Source organism: Mobula hypostoma, chromosome 24 (assembly GCF_963921235.1).
Source record: "Mobula hypostoma chromosome 24, sMobHyp1.1, whole genome shotgun sequence".
Lineage (NCBI taxonomy): Eukaryota > Metazoa > Chordata > Chondrichthyes > Myliobatiformes > Myliobatidae > Mobula > Mobula hypostoma.
The window spans coordinates 38,594,948-38,613,790 of record NC_086120.1 but is presented as its reverse complement, the minus strand read 5'-3'; the positions used below and the strand labels follow the sequence as shown (position 1 = coordinate 38,613,790).

The 18,843-nt window shown below is 42.7% G+C and overlaps 1 protein-coding gene across 2 annotated transcripts in view; it reads right to left on the bottom strand.

The window, feature by feature from the left end:
* Positions 1–2,491: 2,491 nt before the first annotated feature.
* Positions 2,492–18,843, bottom strand: part of fgf22 (fibroblast growth factor 22) — a 174,077-nt gene continuing 157,725 nt past the window's right edge. For both annotated transcript variants that reach the window (XM_063032330.1, XM_063032331.1), the window contains exons 4-5: positions 16,673–16,776; positions 2,492–3,664 (exon numbers count right to left, since the gene is read on the bottom strand). In XM_063032330.1, the coding sequence (XP_062888400.1) occupies positions 3,470–3,664; positions 16,673–16,776 (299 nt within the window). In that variant the 3' untranslated portion in view covers positions 2,492–3,469. The remainder of the gene's footprint in view (positions 3,665–16,672; positions 16,777–18,843) is intronic.

Genomic DNA, 18,843 nt, shown 5'->3' with positions numbered 1-18,843 from the left:
GGATTTGATCTTGGGACTCTGGACAATGAGTCAAAGGGTCTAGATTCCTGGTTAGGTAACTGAATGGCTCTACCATAGTAACCTAAGATGTGGCAACAATTATAATCGATAAGAAGCAATCTTATTTCTATAGGAAGAACACGAAGAGATCTTACTACTATTTGAGACTGTGTAATTGGATTTTTTTTTATCCATCTGAGAGGACGGGCTAGGTCTTTGCTTGATATCTCACTACATGGCAATTTTGGCAATGTGGTAATGGTGTCACACTGGAGCATCAGGCTCTCCGGCATTAGGCTCGAACCCACTGACTGTTGACTGTGATACAAAAAGGTGCTAGATGTAAATGTGACCCATTTTCTTTATCATCGGCAGACAATTACCTTTATTTTTTGTTCAGGATTATGTTTAAAGCAAAACCGCACCAGTACAGCAACGGGTGCATTTGAAATAATTAGATCTTGCTTTTGCACATAGCTGTTTGAGCAGCTGATCGAAGTTATAATTCAAGATCGCACGTTCACTCAATGAAAACAGATCAGGTTGCTTGTACCATTAATGAGGAATCATCGAAACCAAATTTTGTAAAATCAACTTTATTCTGCTCGCTGTAGTCGAACTGCAAGTGTGATTCTTCTTCATTTTTCATATGTACATCTTTCCAGAGCCATTCTCTTGAGTTTGCAGAGCAGACTGAAGGGGCCAAATGGCCCAATTCTGCTCCTATATATCTTATGGTCATTCTCAAATGTTTCAAAGAATAAGACCCCAGACTTCTGTTGAAGGATTCCATTCTGGGGCACAGATTTGACGCAGGAGTTTAAGAAAGTGTTGCATCTTTGAACAGACGGCTAGTCTCCTGTTTGAACCCTGGATTCTAAAGAGCTTTATGAAATTCCTGGGTGGATGATGTTCAAAGCCTGGCAGTGCAGTGAAGCCAGCGGAAGTGAAGTAACGCTGTTTCATTTGGCTTTATTCATGTGTATTCATGTATGGTTGAATGACAATTAAACTTGAACTTGAATTTGTATTGCAGTTCAGTGATTCAACTCAGCAAAGGACTACAGCAACTTCAAGTGTCTGAAGTCTTGCTGCACATATAGAGTTGGTGTTCAGTTAAGAGAGGCTACAAGAACAGTTTCAGGAATTGTAACATTAAGCTAACTATGAAATTTTTATTTTGTAAAGTCACATTAAATCCCTGATGCTTCTTGAGAACGTATCTCACTCGTAGAGTACAATAGTCGGGCAGACAATGAAGCATAAAGAACCTTTACAAGTAAACACCACAAATCTCATCAATCATGTTGGAACACAGCTGGAAGACATCCTTTAAGTGCTGAGAAGGCAGGGATAGTAAAATGATGAAATTTCAAAATCTGTTGTTGATTTAAATTGCATAGGTGGTGAGTAGGGAAATGGATTGGAATTACCTGTCCAGAGTGCACGGGGTGGTAGTGGAGGTGAATATGACTATGACATTTAAGAGGCTCTTAGATTAGTATGTGAGTGGAGGGATGTGGACTTTGTGTAGATCGGAGGGGTTCATTTAGTTAGGCATTTAATTACTCATTTACTTATTTCGGTACAACATCATAGGCTGAAGGGTCTTTTTCTGCCCTGTTATTATTATTTTTATTTACTTAGAGATACGGCACAGATCGGATCCTTCCCGCCCACCGAGCCGCACCGCTCAGCAACTCAACTATTTAACCTTACCTTAATCACAGGGCAATTTACAGTGACCAATTAACCTGCTAACTGGTGCATCTGTGGGAGGAGACCGCAGCACCCGAAGGAAAACCCGTGGTCACGGAGAGGACCTGCAAACTCTTCGTGGACGGCGCCGGAATTGAACTCTGACCCCCCCCCCCCAGGCTGTAATAGTATTGCACTAACTGCTGCAATACCATGATGCATGTGGTTATTTTATGTAAGCATACCCGAAGTCCTCCAAGCGGATCGCAATCTTGTCGTGGTTTGGAGGCTTGCCTGCCTCAAAGACCCGGAGAGCTAAAGGGCTTTATGCTTTCGCTCCTGGTCGGGTCACCCAAGCCAAACAGGTCAAAGGGTCGAGGACAGGCTAAGAGTGGTTCACCAGTCTTCCACACTTGGGGGTTCAGCTCAGGGCTAGCAACCCTGACTGGTAAAACAGAGACAGCAATGAAGTGTGAGTGTGATGGTGTTTCCGAGTCTCCACCCAGGAACCGCATGACTGACAGTAGAGAAAACTGAGGGGAAGCTACTGACACAATGTAGGAATCTCTGAGATGGAGGACCTACATTGCTGTCCTAAATGCCAGCAGTGTAACGGGCAGCTGAGAGAATAATACCAGAAGTAAAACCGTCCTTATAATTGTGTTCAGTATTTGCCATTTTCCCAGTGCCATTTAAATAATTTTTATGGTACGAATTAATTTGCTCAAACTCAATCAAGGAGTACAGACAATATGATAAACTACAAAGATAAATTTAATAAGATACCACTTTATTCACTATGTTATAAAAGAGTTGCAACACTCTAATAAACACATTGTAAACCTTTAGAAATCCATCAGAAAACAATATCTCTTGCATGTGCTTTCTAGGAAAGAATGAGATTTATTGAGTTACGTTACATGAAAGCCAACTTCACCTGTATGGAAATGATATTGGTAGTTCTGCAAAACCACCATCAGGAATGTTCCAGCATCGCTTTAACCTAGGAGTAACATCACAATTTATAATTGCATAAATATGACCATATCCTACAAAATCATCAGCCTATCTAACGGTCGCTTTGTAGGGAAGCATTGCCCTTGTATCTGTGCGTAATGGAAGAGTCACAAATTCATCTCTTCAGAGCTCACAATATGTTCAGCTTGGACGTCCCATCTCCCACAACGGGAGTGCAGTCGGTACACAGTCCGTGAACTTGCAGAAGTTAGTACATTGTTTCTCTAAAGCTGGTGCAAATTACAAATGCTGTCTTCTTTGACTAGAGCATAGTCTTCTGTGCATTGAAACAATTCAGAACTTTGGTATAGGTGCTCAATAAGACTTTAGTTCAACCTCTCCCGTTATCCCACCCCAGATACCAGAACAGCACTGTTCACCCATTGTGCACACTCTGAGTCAAAAAAAAAATCAGCTTCTTTCAGGCCTTTTTTAAAAGACCAAATTGTTCCATTAAATCCTACTGCATTACTTCTTTTGTCTATTGTGACTGAAGGGTTTTTCTTTCCTCTACAGAAGTCCTAAGGTTATACTGATGAAGAGGCACTGCAAGTGGTCCCAATAAAACCTATATTTACAACAGTCTATGCTCTGTTGCCTCCACAAGCTTAACGCAGAAATAAACAAAAAATAGCTCAGTATAAGAGATGCATGACAGAAAGGAAAGAAAATGTGCACTTCTTTCTTGTGAAGCATCAAGTAGCAACACTCGGTAATGGTATAAGTTTCAGGGCTACTGGGCACAAGCTGACCTTTAAGGAACCATCATTGGGAGGAAGTGTGCTGAAAGATGTTTTCTCCTTGTTTTATGTCCTCGCCGAGGGGACCCTTTCCCATTCAATGAGATGAACATTTGTCGTCCTTTGTGCTTCCACTTCAGTGAGGCATAGGTATTGTAACCATTTTCTTCTATCCTTTCCTTAAACTTGCAATTGTTGTTGTACTCTTCCTAGAGAGAAAAAAAAAGATCAACAGTTTAGGAATGTTTTCTTTTCTTATTTACCCATAAAGTGAGAATTAATTTTTCTGTTTGGTTCTACCCGGAAGTACTTATCCATGTAATCCTGATGAGCTTTCCCTATATACTACTCCTGGTGCAGGCTGTTCAGGTAGACTGGGATGACTAGAGCAAGCAAGTCATTTTTATTGATTGGTTACTAAGGAGTAAGCTTGGATTCCAATTCACAAGTAATTTCGATATTTATTGCCTTATAGTCAAAAGACGTACCGGTTGGAAGCTTAATTGATCATTGTAAATTGTCCTGTGATTAGGCTAGGATTAAAAACACAAACATGAGGAAATCTACAGAAGCTGGAATTTCAAGCAACACACATAAAAGTTGCTGGTGAACGCAGCAGGCCAGGCAGTATCTCTAGGAAGAGGTACAGTCGACGTTTCGGGCCGAGACCCTCCGCCAGGACCCTCTCAGGTCTCGGCCCGAGACGTCGACTGTACCTCTTCCTGGAGATGCTGCCTGACCTGCTGTGTTCACCAGCAACTTTTACCCACCTGATGAAGGGTCTCGGCCCAAAACGTCGACCCTACCTCTTCCGAGAGATGCTGCCTGGCCTGCTGCGTTCACCAGCAACTTTTATGTGTGAGACTAGGATTAAATTGGTTTGAAGGGCCAGAAAGGACATTCTGTGCTGTATCACAATGAATAAATAAACCTCAAATCCATTCATCACAAGCACAGAGTGAACAGTGGAAGGTGAGCACCACCTCTCAACACCCACAAAGTCAGGCAGCATCTATGGAGGGAATGTAGTCCTGATGAAGGGCCTCAGACTGACTTACTGGCGCGAAGAGCTGGAAAGGGTTGTTCCGTGCTGTATCTCAATAAGTAAATAACTGTCTTAAACCAGAATTAGCATATTCTTTTTGGAAGGAATTAAGGAAGCGGCTTGAGAATGCGAATGTACATGAGGGATGGGGTGGGATTTATGGAGATCTTTGGGAAAACAAAATATCAGGATAAGTTTAATGTTCTTTAACTTTCTGTCATCTGGAAAACACCAGTGATTTCCCTTTCTGTGAGTAGAGTTTGTGGTTAAGCAGTAGCTGGCACCAATGGGATCATATTTGCTTGTGACTGAGAGGCAGACCATGCAATTTTCAGAGCAATTCCATCATCCCATCATTCCAATTATTTTTCCTCTGACCATTTTTCTCATACATAGCCATTAAAACCTCTTTAGTTCTCCTACTAGTTATAGTCACTAAGGGTAATGTGCACTAGGCAATTATATTGCCAACCAGCACCCCTTTGGGATGCAGGAGGAAAGTGGAGCATTGGGGCCATTCCACCCAGACACAGGGAGAATTGTGAAATGTGTGTGGTCACGACATCTTCAAAAGGTGATACCTCAAAAAGGCGGCATTTGTCACCCAGGCCACACCCCCTTCTCATTACTACTATCAGGGAGGAGGTACAGGAGTCTAAAGAAACACGCTCAACATTTTACAGACAGCTTCCTCCCTTCTGCTGTCAGATTGACAATGAGCCCACAAAGAGTACTTCACTATACTTGCTCCCATTTTGCGCTACTCACAGTATTTAATTTTTAAATGTTTTTCTTACGGTAATTTACATTGCATTTTACGTGTCGCCGTTGCAAAACAACATATGTGAGTGATAATAAACCTGTTTCAGATTCGGATTCTGATTCGGCGCTGGAGGTCAGGAATTGAAGCCAGATTGCAGCAACGGTCCGTGGCGTGCAGCAACAGGGCATCACACACGGCAACCATGCGCGGACAGGGGAATCCAGGATTTCAAAAGGTGACTTGTTCTCTTTCTCCATTTATTGTCCATACCTGCAGTCAGGTCATAGATGGATGCATGTGTGGAAGCAGAGAGATCTCAGTCGCAGCCCGGGAGAGACATTTATGTGTTACAGAAAGGAGACATTGGGATTTTGGTAGTCACTTCGTTTAGAGATATAGCACAGTAACGGGCCCTTAATTGGCCCATGTGACAAATTAACACAATGTGTCTTTGGGATGTGCTCGGAAACCAGAGCTCCCAGAGGAAACCTATGCAGTCACTGGGAGAACGTACAAACGTATAGACAGCGAAGAATCAAACCCGGGTCTCTGGCGGTGTTTTAGCGCTATTCTGTAGTGCAGCCCCTCAATTTTGATTTGTTTTTTCATAGTATTAGAAAAAAAGCCTCAATATCTCTGCATCTACCCACCCTTCATCAGAATCAGGTTTAATATCTCTGACATACAGTATGTTGTGAAATGTGTTGTTTTGTGGCAACAGTACAGCGCAATACATAAAAACATCCTGTAAATTACAGTAGGGTAGACATAATTAAATAAACAGTGCAAAAGGAGAGCAAACTTAGTGTTCATGGGTTGGCTTATTGTCTGTTCAGATATCTGATGGCAGAGGGGAATAAGCTGCTCCTAAAATGTTGAGTGTATGTCTACAGGCTCCAGAATTTCCTCCCTGATGGTAGTATTGAGAAGAGGGTGTATTCTGCATGATATGGGTTCTTAATGGTGAATGCCGGATTTTGAAGGCAACGCCTTTTGAAGGTGTCCTTGACGCTGGGGAGGCTGGCGCCCATGATGGAGCTGGCTGAGTTTGCAACCCTCTGCAGCTTCTTCGGACCATGCTCTTAACCTGGGCTGTGCCAATGGTTCGTTGTCTGAAAGCAAATTGATATCCAGATCTCTTTCATCTTCCTCCCCCTCTTGAGAAGTTGAGATGCAGTTTGCAGCTGAATGATAGGCTTAAGAGACCCTCATGACAGCAGGCCAACTTGTACTGGTATTCACAAAGGGAGGTTGTCACAACTGGTTTGTGCTCTTTCTAACCTATTTATTTCAGCTTTAAGTACAAAGTTCTACTTCTTTCCCCCTCACTTATTTGTTCTGTTTCTCCTTAGAAGCTCTTGGGCTTGTCCAGTTCTTCACAAGTAAAGCCCTCCCCAGCATTGAGTACGTTTACATGGGGTGCTGTCACAAGAAAGCAGCATCCGTTTTCAAGGATGGCCACCATCTAGGCAATGCTCTCTTCTCACAGTAGTGTTCTTCGGGCAGGAGGTTCAGGAACCTTGGATCCCCCACCACCAGGTTCAGGAATAGTTATTACCCTACAACCATCAGGCTCCTGAACCAGCATGGGTAACTTCACTCACCACAACTCAGCTGATCCCACAACCTATCGACTCACTTTCAAAAACTCAACAACTCATGTTCTCAGCTTTATTTATTTATTTCCACAATTTGTCTTCTTTTGCATATTAGTTATTTAACAGTCTATTTATGGATGCCTTTTCATAAATTCTATATATTTATTTACTTTTCTGTAATTGCCTGCTAGAAAATGAATCTGAAGGTAGTATATGGTGCCATGCATGTACTTTGATAATAAATTTCCTCTGTCTTTGACTTTGATCAAAAGAATCTGAATTAACCATATTGTTACTATTGCTTGTTGTAATGAAATGACACACTCAGGTGTCACATTAGTGCGGGAGGCGATGCAACTGTTTCTTACGGTTCCAGTAATTTGTGTTCAATTCTTTGGTACTGTCTGTGTGGAGTTTGCATGTCCTCCCTCTGACAATGTGAGTTTCCCCTGAGTATTCTGGTTTCCTCGCACAGGCTGACTCCCGTAAATTTGTGGCAGATAGACAAAATAGGCTGAGTTGAATGACGTTTGAGAGAAACTAGTTTATAGTGAAATGTGTGGGAACAGGATTGATGAAGTTGATCTGGGACCCAACATGAGCTGAATGGTCACCTTTTCTGTCACTAGGAGATACAGAGTTTGAGAAATATAGCAAAGAAACACAAATGATTTTGCAGACGGTGCAAATCCAGAGTAACACATACAGAGGAACACAGCAGGTCAGCCAGCATTCCTGCAGCATTTTGTGTGTGTGTGTGTTGCTCAAAGAACCATAATTGTTAAAACGGTAGATCTGTTACATAATTTAAGTATCAGCCAGCTCAGAGGACCAAAAATGTTCCAAATGTTCCAGATGTTTAATAGTCAAGCTCTGGGATTTCCCACAGCTTAGTGTTTGGGTGCCACAGACAAATATTTGTGTAACGTACAATCCAGAGAATAATGAATACTTTTTGGCACAGAAATCATCTCGATCAGAAAGGAGTTTCTATGGGAAATGGAAATAATCCCCGGTGCCTGAAGTGACTGTTATTCGGGAGCTGGGATCCCATCATCATTATTGAAGAAGGGAAATTGGCACGTCAACAACAAATGGAATGCTTCGGGCTCCTAACTTCAGCATGTGGATTAGAAAATACTCACATAATGGTGGCAGACCTGCTGAGCTTGGCTTTTTCCAGCCAGTACTGCTAATTATTGGAACCAGAGTATAAGGTTTGTTAAGGGCGCTGCAAATGTGCTATTTGTTCAAAAGATCTTTACATTAGCGTCATGGATAAGTACAGCACAAAAACAGGCTTTTTGGCCCATCTAGTCTATGCCAAACCATTTAAACTGCCTATTCCCATCAACCTGCACTGGGACTTATAGACTTCCATACCCCTACCATCCACGTACCTATCCAAACTTCTCTTGAATGTTGAAATTGAGCTTTCATGCACCATTTGCACTGGCAGCTCGTTCTACACTCTCATGACCCTGTGAGTGAAGAAGTTTCCCCTTATATTGTCCTTATATTGATCTATGACTGCGTTCCTGTACATGGCTCTAACTCCATAATCAAGTTTGCAGACAACACCATGGTGGTTGGTCTGATCAGAGGGGATGACGAGACAGCCTACAGGGATGAGGTCCAGCACCTTGCCGTGTGGTGTGCCGACAGCAACCTGGCCCTTAACACCCAGAAGACCAAGGAGATGATTGTGGACTTCAGGCATGCTAGGAGCCACACTCACATACCCATCTACATCAATGGAGCTGTAGTGGAGCGTGCATCAATCTTCAAATTCCTTGGTGTCCACATTTCCAAGGACCTCACCTGGACCTTGAACTCCTCCATCCTGATCAAAAAGGTGCAACAACGCCTTTATTTCCTACGGAGCATCAAGAAAGCTCACCTCTGTCCCAGGATACTCACAGGCTTTTACCGCTGTACCATTGAGAGCATACTCACCAACTGCATCTCAGTGTGGTATGGCAATTGTCCCGTATCGGACCGCAAAGCACTCCAGCGTGCGGTGAAAACTGCCCAGTGGATTATCGGCACCCAGTTGCCCACCATTGAGAACATCTACCATAAACACTGCCTGGGCAGGGTGAAAAGCATTATCAAGGATGCATCTCACCCTAACCATGGACTTTTTACTCTCCTCCCATCTGGTAGGCACTACAGGGGCCTCCGCTCCCGTACCAGCAGGAACAGGAAGAGCTTCTTCCCTGAGGCTGTGACCCTGCTGAACCTCACATCACAGCGCTAAGCAGTATTGCACCCATATTGTACTGTCTCAGTACTTTTATATTTGTGTGCTGTAGCACTTACTTTTTATTTGCATATATCTTGTAAATAACACTATTCTTTGCATTTCTGGTTAGATGCTAACTGCATTTCATTGGCTTTGTATCTGTACTCGGCACAATGACAATAAAGTTGAATCTAGTAATCTAGTAATCTAGTAAACTACAGGTGAGTAATGGTTTGTTCATTGGTACAGTTGCAGTTCGCCTGAAAGGCAATGACTGCGATGAGCATAAGGAGCGAACTTCCCATCCACCCTGGCTCCCAGCTTACAAATAAAGACAAACCAATTCATTTGGGTAATTAGTGTGGTCAAACAAGTGTTCATAAAAAATTTGCTAAGATGTCTCCGGGAGAGTCTGGCGTATTGTGATCTAGCCCAGAGCAGTAACACTGATATGGAAGCACGGGATAAAGTAGGGATTTATTGTGTGTCGGGTTATGAAAGATGATCTACACCATAGGTTTTCTTTGTATTTCAGTCTTTTGTTGTTCTTATCACTGATGAAACTCACCACACTTACCAGTATCAGTGGCAGGTATCAGACTCCACTGAACTTCAAGGTTGGCTGTGAAGTTGAGCAGGAGGTATTATTCCAACAGCTGTTAGGTAATTTAGTAAATAAGTAATGTGGGCAGGGATCGGCCGATCTCCTTGTCCTTTGCAGTCAATAGTCCACAAAACTTTGGTACATTATTTAGGCAGAGCAACAGCCCAGAAATGACAGAAACGGTGATCATGTTTCCCATTATCGAGCAAAAATTCTACATTTTGCAGAGACTTTTATTCTTTCACAGGACGTAGATGTCATTGGCTACAGCAGCATTTATTGCCCATCCCTAATCCCTTGAACAGCAGGAATGCTTAGATAATTGCAGTTCCGTTCAGCCATGATATTGTGGCTCCTGAGTCACATAAGACCTTAAGACATCGGAGCAGAATTAGGCCAATCGGCCCATCGAGTCTGCTGCATGCGGGTAAGGATGCTAGAATGGTAGATTTCCTTTTGACAAGGATATTCGTGAGCTAGTGATCTTACAAAATATAGCCATTTTGTGGCCACTTCTAATAATCCTAGATTTTTGAAATTCTAAACATGGAATTCATTGCTTAGTACAGCTGTCATTACTTGTCCAACAAAATAACAAATGTCTATTGTTATTCTTGCGTGGTATTTTTAGCATATTGGCAATAGAATGGAAAATGGAGAGGCACGATAGTGTAGTGGTTAGCATAACGCTTTACAGTACCAGCGACCTGGGTTCAATTCCCATCGCTGTCTGTAAGGGCTTTGTACGTTCTCCCCGTGACCACATGGGTTTCCTCCAGGTGCTTCAGTTTCCTCCCGCAGTCCAAAGGCGTAATGGTTAACAGGTTGATTTGTCATTGTAAGTTGTTCTGTGATTAGCTAGGGTTATATTGGGGGTTTCTGGGTGGTACAGTTCAAAGGGCCAGAAGGGCCTATTCCAGGCTATACCCCAATAAGTAAATTGGTTATGCGCTGCAGTGTTGGAGATATGATTTTCAACAGGGTTTAAATAGATCTCTATCTGTTACAATCTTGAGAAGTCTCACCTCATTTTCCATCCAGGTATGTTGCACTATCTCAGATTTAATATTGGATCCTCCATCTTTGAGTAACTCACTCTTTCTTTCTGCCTTGATCATAACTGGCCACTTCTGCTTGTCATTACTTTTGGCCATGTTTCTTATTTCATTTGTATAGTCTTGCCTACTCCCCATGTCTCATAACCCTACTATTAACAACATACTAAAAGAACAAGCAACTATCAGCATCATCATCATTATGTGCCATGTCATATGACATGTGCGATCGTGGTCTTTGACCATGATTGTTCTTGGCAGATTTATCTGTCAAAGTAATTTACCATTGCCTTCTTCTGGGCAGTGACTTTACAAGGCAGGTGACCCCAGCCATTATCAATACTGTTCAGAGATTGTCTGTCTGGTGTTAGTGGTCGCATAACTTGAGTGATTGGTACCAGCTGCTCATATGATTGTCCATCACCTACTTCCATAGCTTCACATGACAGTGATCGGAGGAGGTGGGGTGCTAAGCAGGTGTTATACCTTGTTCAAAAGGGTGACCTGCAGGTTAGCGGAGGGAAGGAGCATCTTACACCTCCTTTTGTAGATATATCTCCATCCTGCCACCCACTATAACTGCTCCCATTAACATTTTGGTATCATGCTATCAGATATCTTCCCTTTGTTCTATCTGTTCAACCACCACATCCTTCTCTGGTCTGCTACTGAAAACAAATTTATTTTTAGCGCTTTCTCTTTTCTATTGAAGGTTCCAGACCTGAAACATTATCTGTTTACACTAGAGCTGCACGACCTACTAAATATTTTTTTTTGTTTTATTCTCTATCTGTCAGCTATGAATGTCAAACAAGAAGTGTTGAATATCTGGGCCTATATTTGCCCTATAACAATGCCATATTTATATATGGAAGAGGGATTTCACATATTAGGTAAGGTGAGAGAAAATTGGATAGTTTTTCTTAAGACAAAGACAGCTGGGAAGAAATTTACTGTTGAAAGAAGATTTACCTGGGCTTAGAGAGGAAAGGTTGAAGTTTATTGCATTAACAAGATGGAGTGCTGGGAGGATGGGTGCTACGGAGACATAGATGAAGTTCTGGGCAACAATCACAAGGAGGAATGAGAGGGAAAACATTTTTACATAGAGTAGCTGTAATCTAGAACCCACTGCATATTGTAATTGTACAAATTAGGTCAAAAGGGCAACATTCATTGTTATGGACCCCCATCATGCTTTGGAATGTTGCCCTTTTGCAGCATTGCCTTTTGAAGTTGTTCTCACTGCTAGGGAGGCTAGTGCCCACGATGGAGCTGGCAGAGTTTACAACTTTCTGCAGCCTTTTCTGATCCTGTACTGCGACAGCTCCATACCAGATGGCGATGCAACCAGTTAGAATCTTCCATAGTACTTCTGCAGAATTTTGTGAAAGTCTTTGGTGACATACCAAGTCTCCTCAAACTCCAAAGAAACACGCCACAGTCATGCCTTCTTTGTAAGTGCATCAATATGTTGGTCCCAGGATTGATCTTCAGAGATGTTGACACCCAGGTACTTGAAACTGCTCATCATTTCCACTGCTGATCCCTTGACGAGGACAGGTGTGTGTTCCTCGACTTACCCTTCTTGAAGTCCACAACTTGGTCTTACTGACGTTGAGTGTTGAGTGCAAGGTTGTTCCAACATTGCTCAACCAACTGATCTGTCTCACTCCTGCACACTTCCTCATCACATCTGAAATTTTGCCAACGATAGTTGTGTCATTGCCAAATTTACAGATATCGTTTGAGCTGTGTCTAGCTGTGGAGAGAGTTGAGCAGTGGGCTAATCACGCATCCTTAAGGTGCTCCAGTGTTGATTACCAGCGAGGAAGAGATGTTATTTCCAATCTGCACTGACTGTAGTCTCCCGAAGAGGAAGTCAAGGATTCATTTGCAGGGAGGAACAGCGGTTCAGGTTTTGGAGCTAGTTGATTAGCACTGAGGGTATAATTGTGTTGAATGCTGAGCTGTAGACGATAAACAGCAGCCTGACTTGGGTATTGCTGTTATCCACGTGATCCAAGGCTGAGTGGAGAGCCAGTGAGATTGCATCCACTGTAGACTTATTGTGGCGAAAAGCAAATTGCAGGAGTTGATCCTAGCCGCGATCAACCTCTCAAAGCACTTCATCACAGTAGATGCAAGTGCAACTGGGTGATCATCATTGAGAAAGCTCACTCTGCTCTTGTGTCCCTTTTGAAGCAGATGGGAACCTCTGACTACAGTAGTGAGAGATTGAAGGTGGCCTGGAATGCTCTCCCAGTTAGTTGGCACAGGTTTTCAGTGCCTACCAGGTACACCATCAGGGCCTGGTGCCTTATGGAGGTGCACCCTCTTGAAAGATGGTCTGACGTCAGCCTCCGAGACAGAGATCGCAGGGTCACCAGATGCTGCAGGGATTCACGCAGGTCTAGTTTTATTCTCCCTTTCAAAGTATGCATAGAAGGCATTGAGCTCATCTGGGAGTGAGGTATCACAGCCGTTCATGATGTTAAATTTCACCTTGTAGGAAGTAATGGCCTGCAACCCCTGCCAGAGCCGAATGCATCTGATTCCGTCCCTAACTTCAATCAGAATTGTTTTTCTCACTCTTTAAATAGCCTTCTTTAGGTCATACCTGGACCTTTTGTATAGTTCTGGATCACCAGTCTTCAACAGATCTAGCAGACTATGAATCTCCTGGTTCATCCATGGCTTTTGGTTTGGGTGTGTCCAGTATGTTCTCGAAGGTACACATTCATTCACACAGGTCTTGATGGAGTTGGTGACATTTGTAGTGTATTCATTCAGATGTGAACATTGTCCAGTCCACAGACTCAAAGCAGCCCTGTAAGTGTTCCTTCGCTGCTCTTGACCATACCTCCTTGGTCCTCACCACTGGTGCTGCGACCTTTAGTCTCTGCCGATACGCTGCGAGTAGTACAGCCAGATGATCTGGACTTGCCAACGTGTGGGTGTGAGCTAGCACGGTAACCGTTCTTGATGGCAGTATAAAAGTGGTCACGTATGTTGGCTCCTCTTGTTCCACAGGTGGTATGTTGGTGGTGTTTGCTCAGGGGCTTCTTCAAGCTGGCCTGGTTGAAATCCCGCACAATGATAGGCAAGGTATCAGGATGCGCTGACTAGGTGGCATCAGGGGAAGGAGCTGGAGACAGGATTGCTCAAAGGAGCCTAAAATAGACTGAATGGTCTCCGTTGCCAGGTCATATCTATTGTCTGGGAGTCTATAGGCATTCAATTTAATATTGCATATGGACGATTACTGTTTACAATTTGGTTTCTGCAGTGAAGGACGATAGTGAGCATACTTCAAATATACCTAATATGATGTGATAGTAAAGCATATCCTTGCTGCTTTCATGGTTTCTTTTAAATTAATGAGTTTGTACTTTCAATATTGTTTAATGTTTATTTACTTCAGTAAAAAATCGCCAGGTCATAAACTTACAAAGTAAATCATACTAGAATCTTACAACGGAAGTCATACTAGTAAAAGTAGCCTTTCCATTCACTGGTCAAGAATCTTGTTAGAAAGTCAAGAACACAAGAAATCAGGAGCAGAATTTGGTCACAAGCTTCCTCAAGCTTGCCTCATCATTCAATATGACCATGGTGGATCTGCACTGGCCTCCTCTGCTGTGCCAGTTCCTCATAATTGTCAATTCCTTGATCTTTCAAGTCTTTAACTATCTCTACCTTGTATATGTATATCTAATGATGTTCCCTCCAGCACCTTCGGGGGCAGAGAGTTTCAGAGACTCACTACACTCAGAGTGAAGAATTTTCTCAGCACCTCTGTTTTAAATGTGCAATCCCTTATTGGCACCATTGACCCCTTGTTCATAACTCTTTCACTAGAGAAAACATCTCAACATCTATTCTGTCAAGACCCCGCAGAATCTTGACACTGTAGAATCGTCTGAATGACTTTAGGCACAGGAAAATGGAGAGAGGTGGACATAGAAAAGAAAGATGACAATAAGCTATTTTTATAAGGTAATAATTGACTTCCTGTAAATAGGATCATAAATTTCAATGTTTTTTTTCTAACTCTAATCATTTTATAACTTAACAAAAACATTTTGATAGGAAGTACCAAAGTCTCACCACCCAGCATGGCCCCTGCTAGGTGCCCACCAGTGTCAGAAAATACTGGTTCATTTTGTTCCCCATCCCCATCAGTAATCCTGCTCTGAAGAAGTCAGAGGCAGAGGTCACCCAAGGAAGTTCCAGCTGCTTGTGTTGGGATTAAAGGATCATGGCCAATGTCTGCATAGAAATGTTTAATGGTTTATACTTTAGCAAAACTTGGATTGGTCAAATACTTCTGAAAGATAAGGGTAAATTTTCTGTCCAAGTATTAATGCCAAAGAGTTTGAAATCTCTTGTATTTTCAATTTAAGCTTAAAGTTTAGTCTATTGCTGAGTAGACGATATTCTCCCACATCTCTGAATCAATGTTACTTTGAAAAATATTACAGATATTAATCGCTTTGCATCTACTATGTGGGCACATGGCCAAGTGGTTAAGGCATTGGACTAGTGACCTGAAGGGCGTGAGTTCGAGCCCCAGTCGAGGCAGCGTGTTGTGTCCTTGAGCAAGACACTTAACCACACATTGCTCTGCGGGGACCCTGGTGCCAAGCTGTATCGGCCCTCGCCCTTTCCTTGGACAACATCAGTGGCGTGGAGAGGGGAGACTTGAAGCATGGGCAACTGCTGGTCTTCCATGCAACCTTGCTCAGGCCTGCACCCTGGAGAGTGAAGACTTTTTAGGCATTGATCAAAGGTCTTGCAAGACTAACGGATGCCTTATTTATCTACTATGTAGAGACCATCACTTCCAGTGTTGTTAATTTGGGGTTTAATGAGCAGACATTAATGGACAAGACTGGAAAACATCTGCTAGTTTCCTTAAGGTGGGACTGAGGAGAACAGAGTCCTATTTTGTAAGCCATTGCCTGCTTGGAACTGGAGTGAGAAACTATGTTTCATTTTCTCAAAGGGTAGAAATTTCCTGACAGGGTAGAAATTGACCCCAGGCGCAGGTATTAAACACAATAAAATAGCAACAGTACATTGTAGGGCAGAGTCGCATAGTGGTTAGCACTTCGCTTTATAGCGCTAGCAACCGGGGTTCAGTTCCCGCTGCTGTCTGTAAAGAGTTTGTATGTTCTCCTCATGACTGCGTGGGTTTCCTTCAGGTGCTCCAGTTTCCTCCAATATTCTGAAGACGTAGGTTCATTGGTCACATGGATGTAATTGTGTAGCACAGGCTCATAGTGCCAGAAGGGCCTGTAACTGTGCCATATCTTTAAAATTTAAAAAACCTAAAAAACACACCATTTTGGCTCCATTTGTATAGTTGAATTCCATAGCATACGGGCCATAAGCGGAGCAGACTCCATCAGATGAATTGCTTAATTCTATACGCAAACAAGAGAAAACCTGCAGATGCTGGAAATCCGAGCAACCCACACAAAATGTTGGAGATCTTGGCTCGAAACGTCGACAGCTTACTCTTTGCCATAGCTGCTGCCTGGCCTGCTGAGTTCCTCCAGCATCTTGTGTGTGTTGCTTAATTCTGTACCTACATCTTATGAAATTCTGGAAGCAATATACAATATATAGCTGCTACTTCAGTTATATTCCATACACAAAGGTGATGACAAGTTTCTATGGTTGCGGCCAACACACAAGGTACTTTTAGTCCCACCAGTTCAAACAGCATTTGAACCCTGCCCTCCACCCCAAAGAACTGCTGTGCCAACCACCCCACCCATCCACCCCAGCACCCAACATTCCCCACACATTCCCCAAATGAGCACACGTAATACTTAACAGAAACTTGATGAGCTGCTTTTATAATCACTAAGTAACTGAGGTGCTAATATATAATCTTACCGTGCCATATAGCTTTCCTTTCTTGTTCATGGCCAAATAAAAGCCAGTGTTGACCGCTTTGATGGCGACCACTCCAACATTAACTGACCTGATCTCCATTATACCTGTAAATGAAGAAGGAACTATGTTACAAAAAGGGTTTATTTGTCCTACTGACTAACAATCCTAGAGCTGCATTATGCTCTGACAGAGTTCTAGGTAGCACTGCTGCCTGGTCTTTGTATGTATTAACATCCATAAACAAAAATTATTACATCTTCCACATTAATTACTGATACATCTTATTTTGTTTCCTAATTGCAATCTTATCTCACTTGATAACTAGATAGACTTTCCATCTGCTGTTTTAAAGTTCTCTTGCTGAAGAGACATTTCTGTTTTATGGAGATCCTTGAAGAACAGTGTCTCAAAAAGGCAGCATCCGTCATTAAGGACCCCCACCACCCAGGACATGCCCTCTTCTCATTGATACCATCAGGAAGGAGGTACAAGAGCCTGAAGGCACTCACTTAACAATTCAGGGACATTTTCTTCACTTCTGTTATCAGATTTCTGAATGGACATTGAACCCATGAACACGACTTTTTTTGCATGACTTATTTAATTTAACTATGTAATACATATATGTATATATTGCCAACTGAAAATAACTCCTTCCAAGGTGATGAAATATTTGTGTAAATTGCCAGGACTGGAGAACAACTCAACCCAACTATATATAATTTTTTTTTCTCACCCCTTATGGGTGGTGTGTAGGTGTATTTCCCCTCAATCTCGGATCCTCTACCAGAAGCCTGGGAGCTTGAGGGCTCGGTGTTGTATCCTTGCTGTTCCTAATAGTGCACTCTTCTAGACTGAGATCTCAGATATTGTTCCCGGGATTTGTTGGAGCCACTCTCCCAGTCCAGGTGTCACAGCTCCAGGTGCTCCTATCACCACTGGGATTACTCTGGCTTTGACCTTTCACTTCAATATATATACTTACAGCAATTCACAGCTTTTATTATTACGTATGTATTGCTGTCGTAAAAACAGCAAATTTCACGACCTCTGCCTGTGATATTAAACCTGTTTCTGATTCTGATCAACATAATTGGCTGTCTCTTTAATAACTCATGCACAGGCACACGTACAACTTTGAACTTTAAGGCCCAAATTAAATGAGCAGTATTGCTAAATACAAGAGATTCATTCTGCTGAAAATCCGGGGTAACGTACGCACAAACTGGTGGAGGAACTCAGTCGGTCAGGCAGCACCTATGCAGAGAAATAACGGGTCGACGTTTTGGGCCGAGACCTTGCGTCAGGACTCAAAATAAATTAAGTCTGCTGCTTTTGTTGGGTTTCATGTCGAGCAAAGGGCAAGTGGAACCAATTTCCATACATTATAGTATTTAATACCAGGCATGCATCCTTATGTCAACGTCTGTGTTGGTTGTGTGTTTTACAACATTCCTCTGGAGTGTCTTGAGAAGCTTTTCTACATTAAAGGTGCTATAACAATGCAAATTTCAAACTCATTTTTTGTTGTACTCAGAAGTTTGATGGCTCAAACTCTGAGCTGACTTTTTGTCCGTGTACTGTATTCTCAACTGCAGAACAGAATGGAATCTTCAGTTATGGATTGAATGAAGCCTCATGATGTGCTGACCTGGAAGGTGCTGATGGCTGGACGGTAGTTCTGTGGGGGAATGCTGGCTCACAGCGCTGCACGCCGCTGCGTATTCCTGACTTTTGCACCTGTGCACTTTCGTACCGAAATCAGGAGGGCATCGGAGGGCAGATCTACTCTCCTGGTCTGCTGCTGTACTCACTACTCGTCCCACTGGCTTAAATAGACTGAGTGTGAGAGGGGGAGAATGTGTTAAAATGCAACCCCAGATATCCACTCAGTTTTGGTCAAACACAAGTTGTCCTGGCCGCTCTTTCTGAAAGAGGGGTTCCCAACCCTTTTTATGCCAAGGACCCCAGGCATTAACCAAGGAGTCTGTGGACCCCAGGTTGAGAAGCCCAGCTCTAAAATATTAGTTATTGGAACATGCTGGATTATAAATTGCCTCATAACAAATCTTTGTACTCTAAGCTCATGGACAATTGGCTTCAAAATTCTAAACATGTTCCATTAGCCTAATAATTATTAAGGTTAAGGACATGGATGGTAATGATGGTAA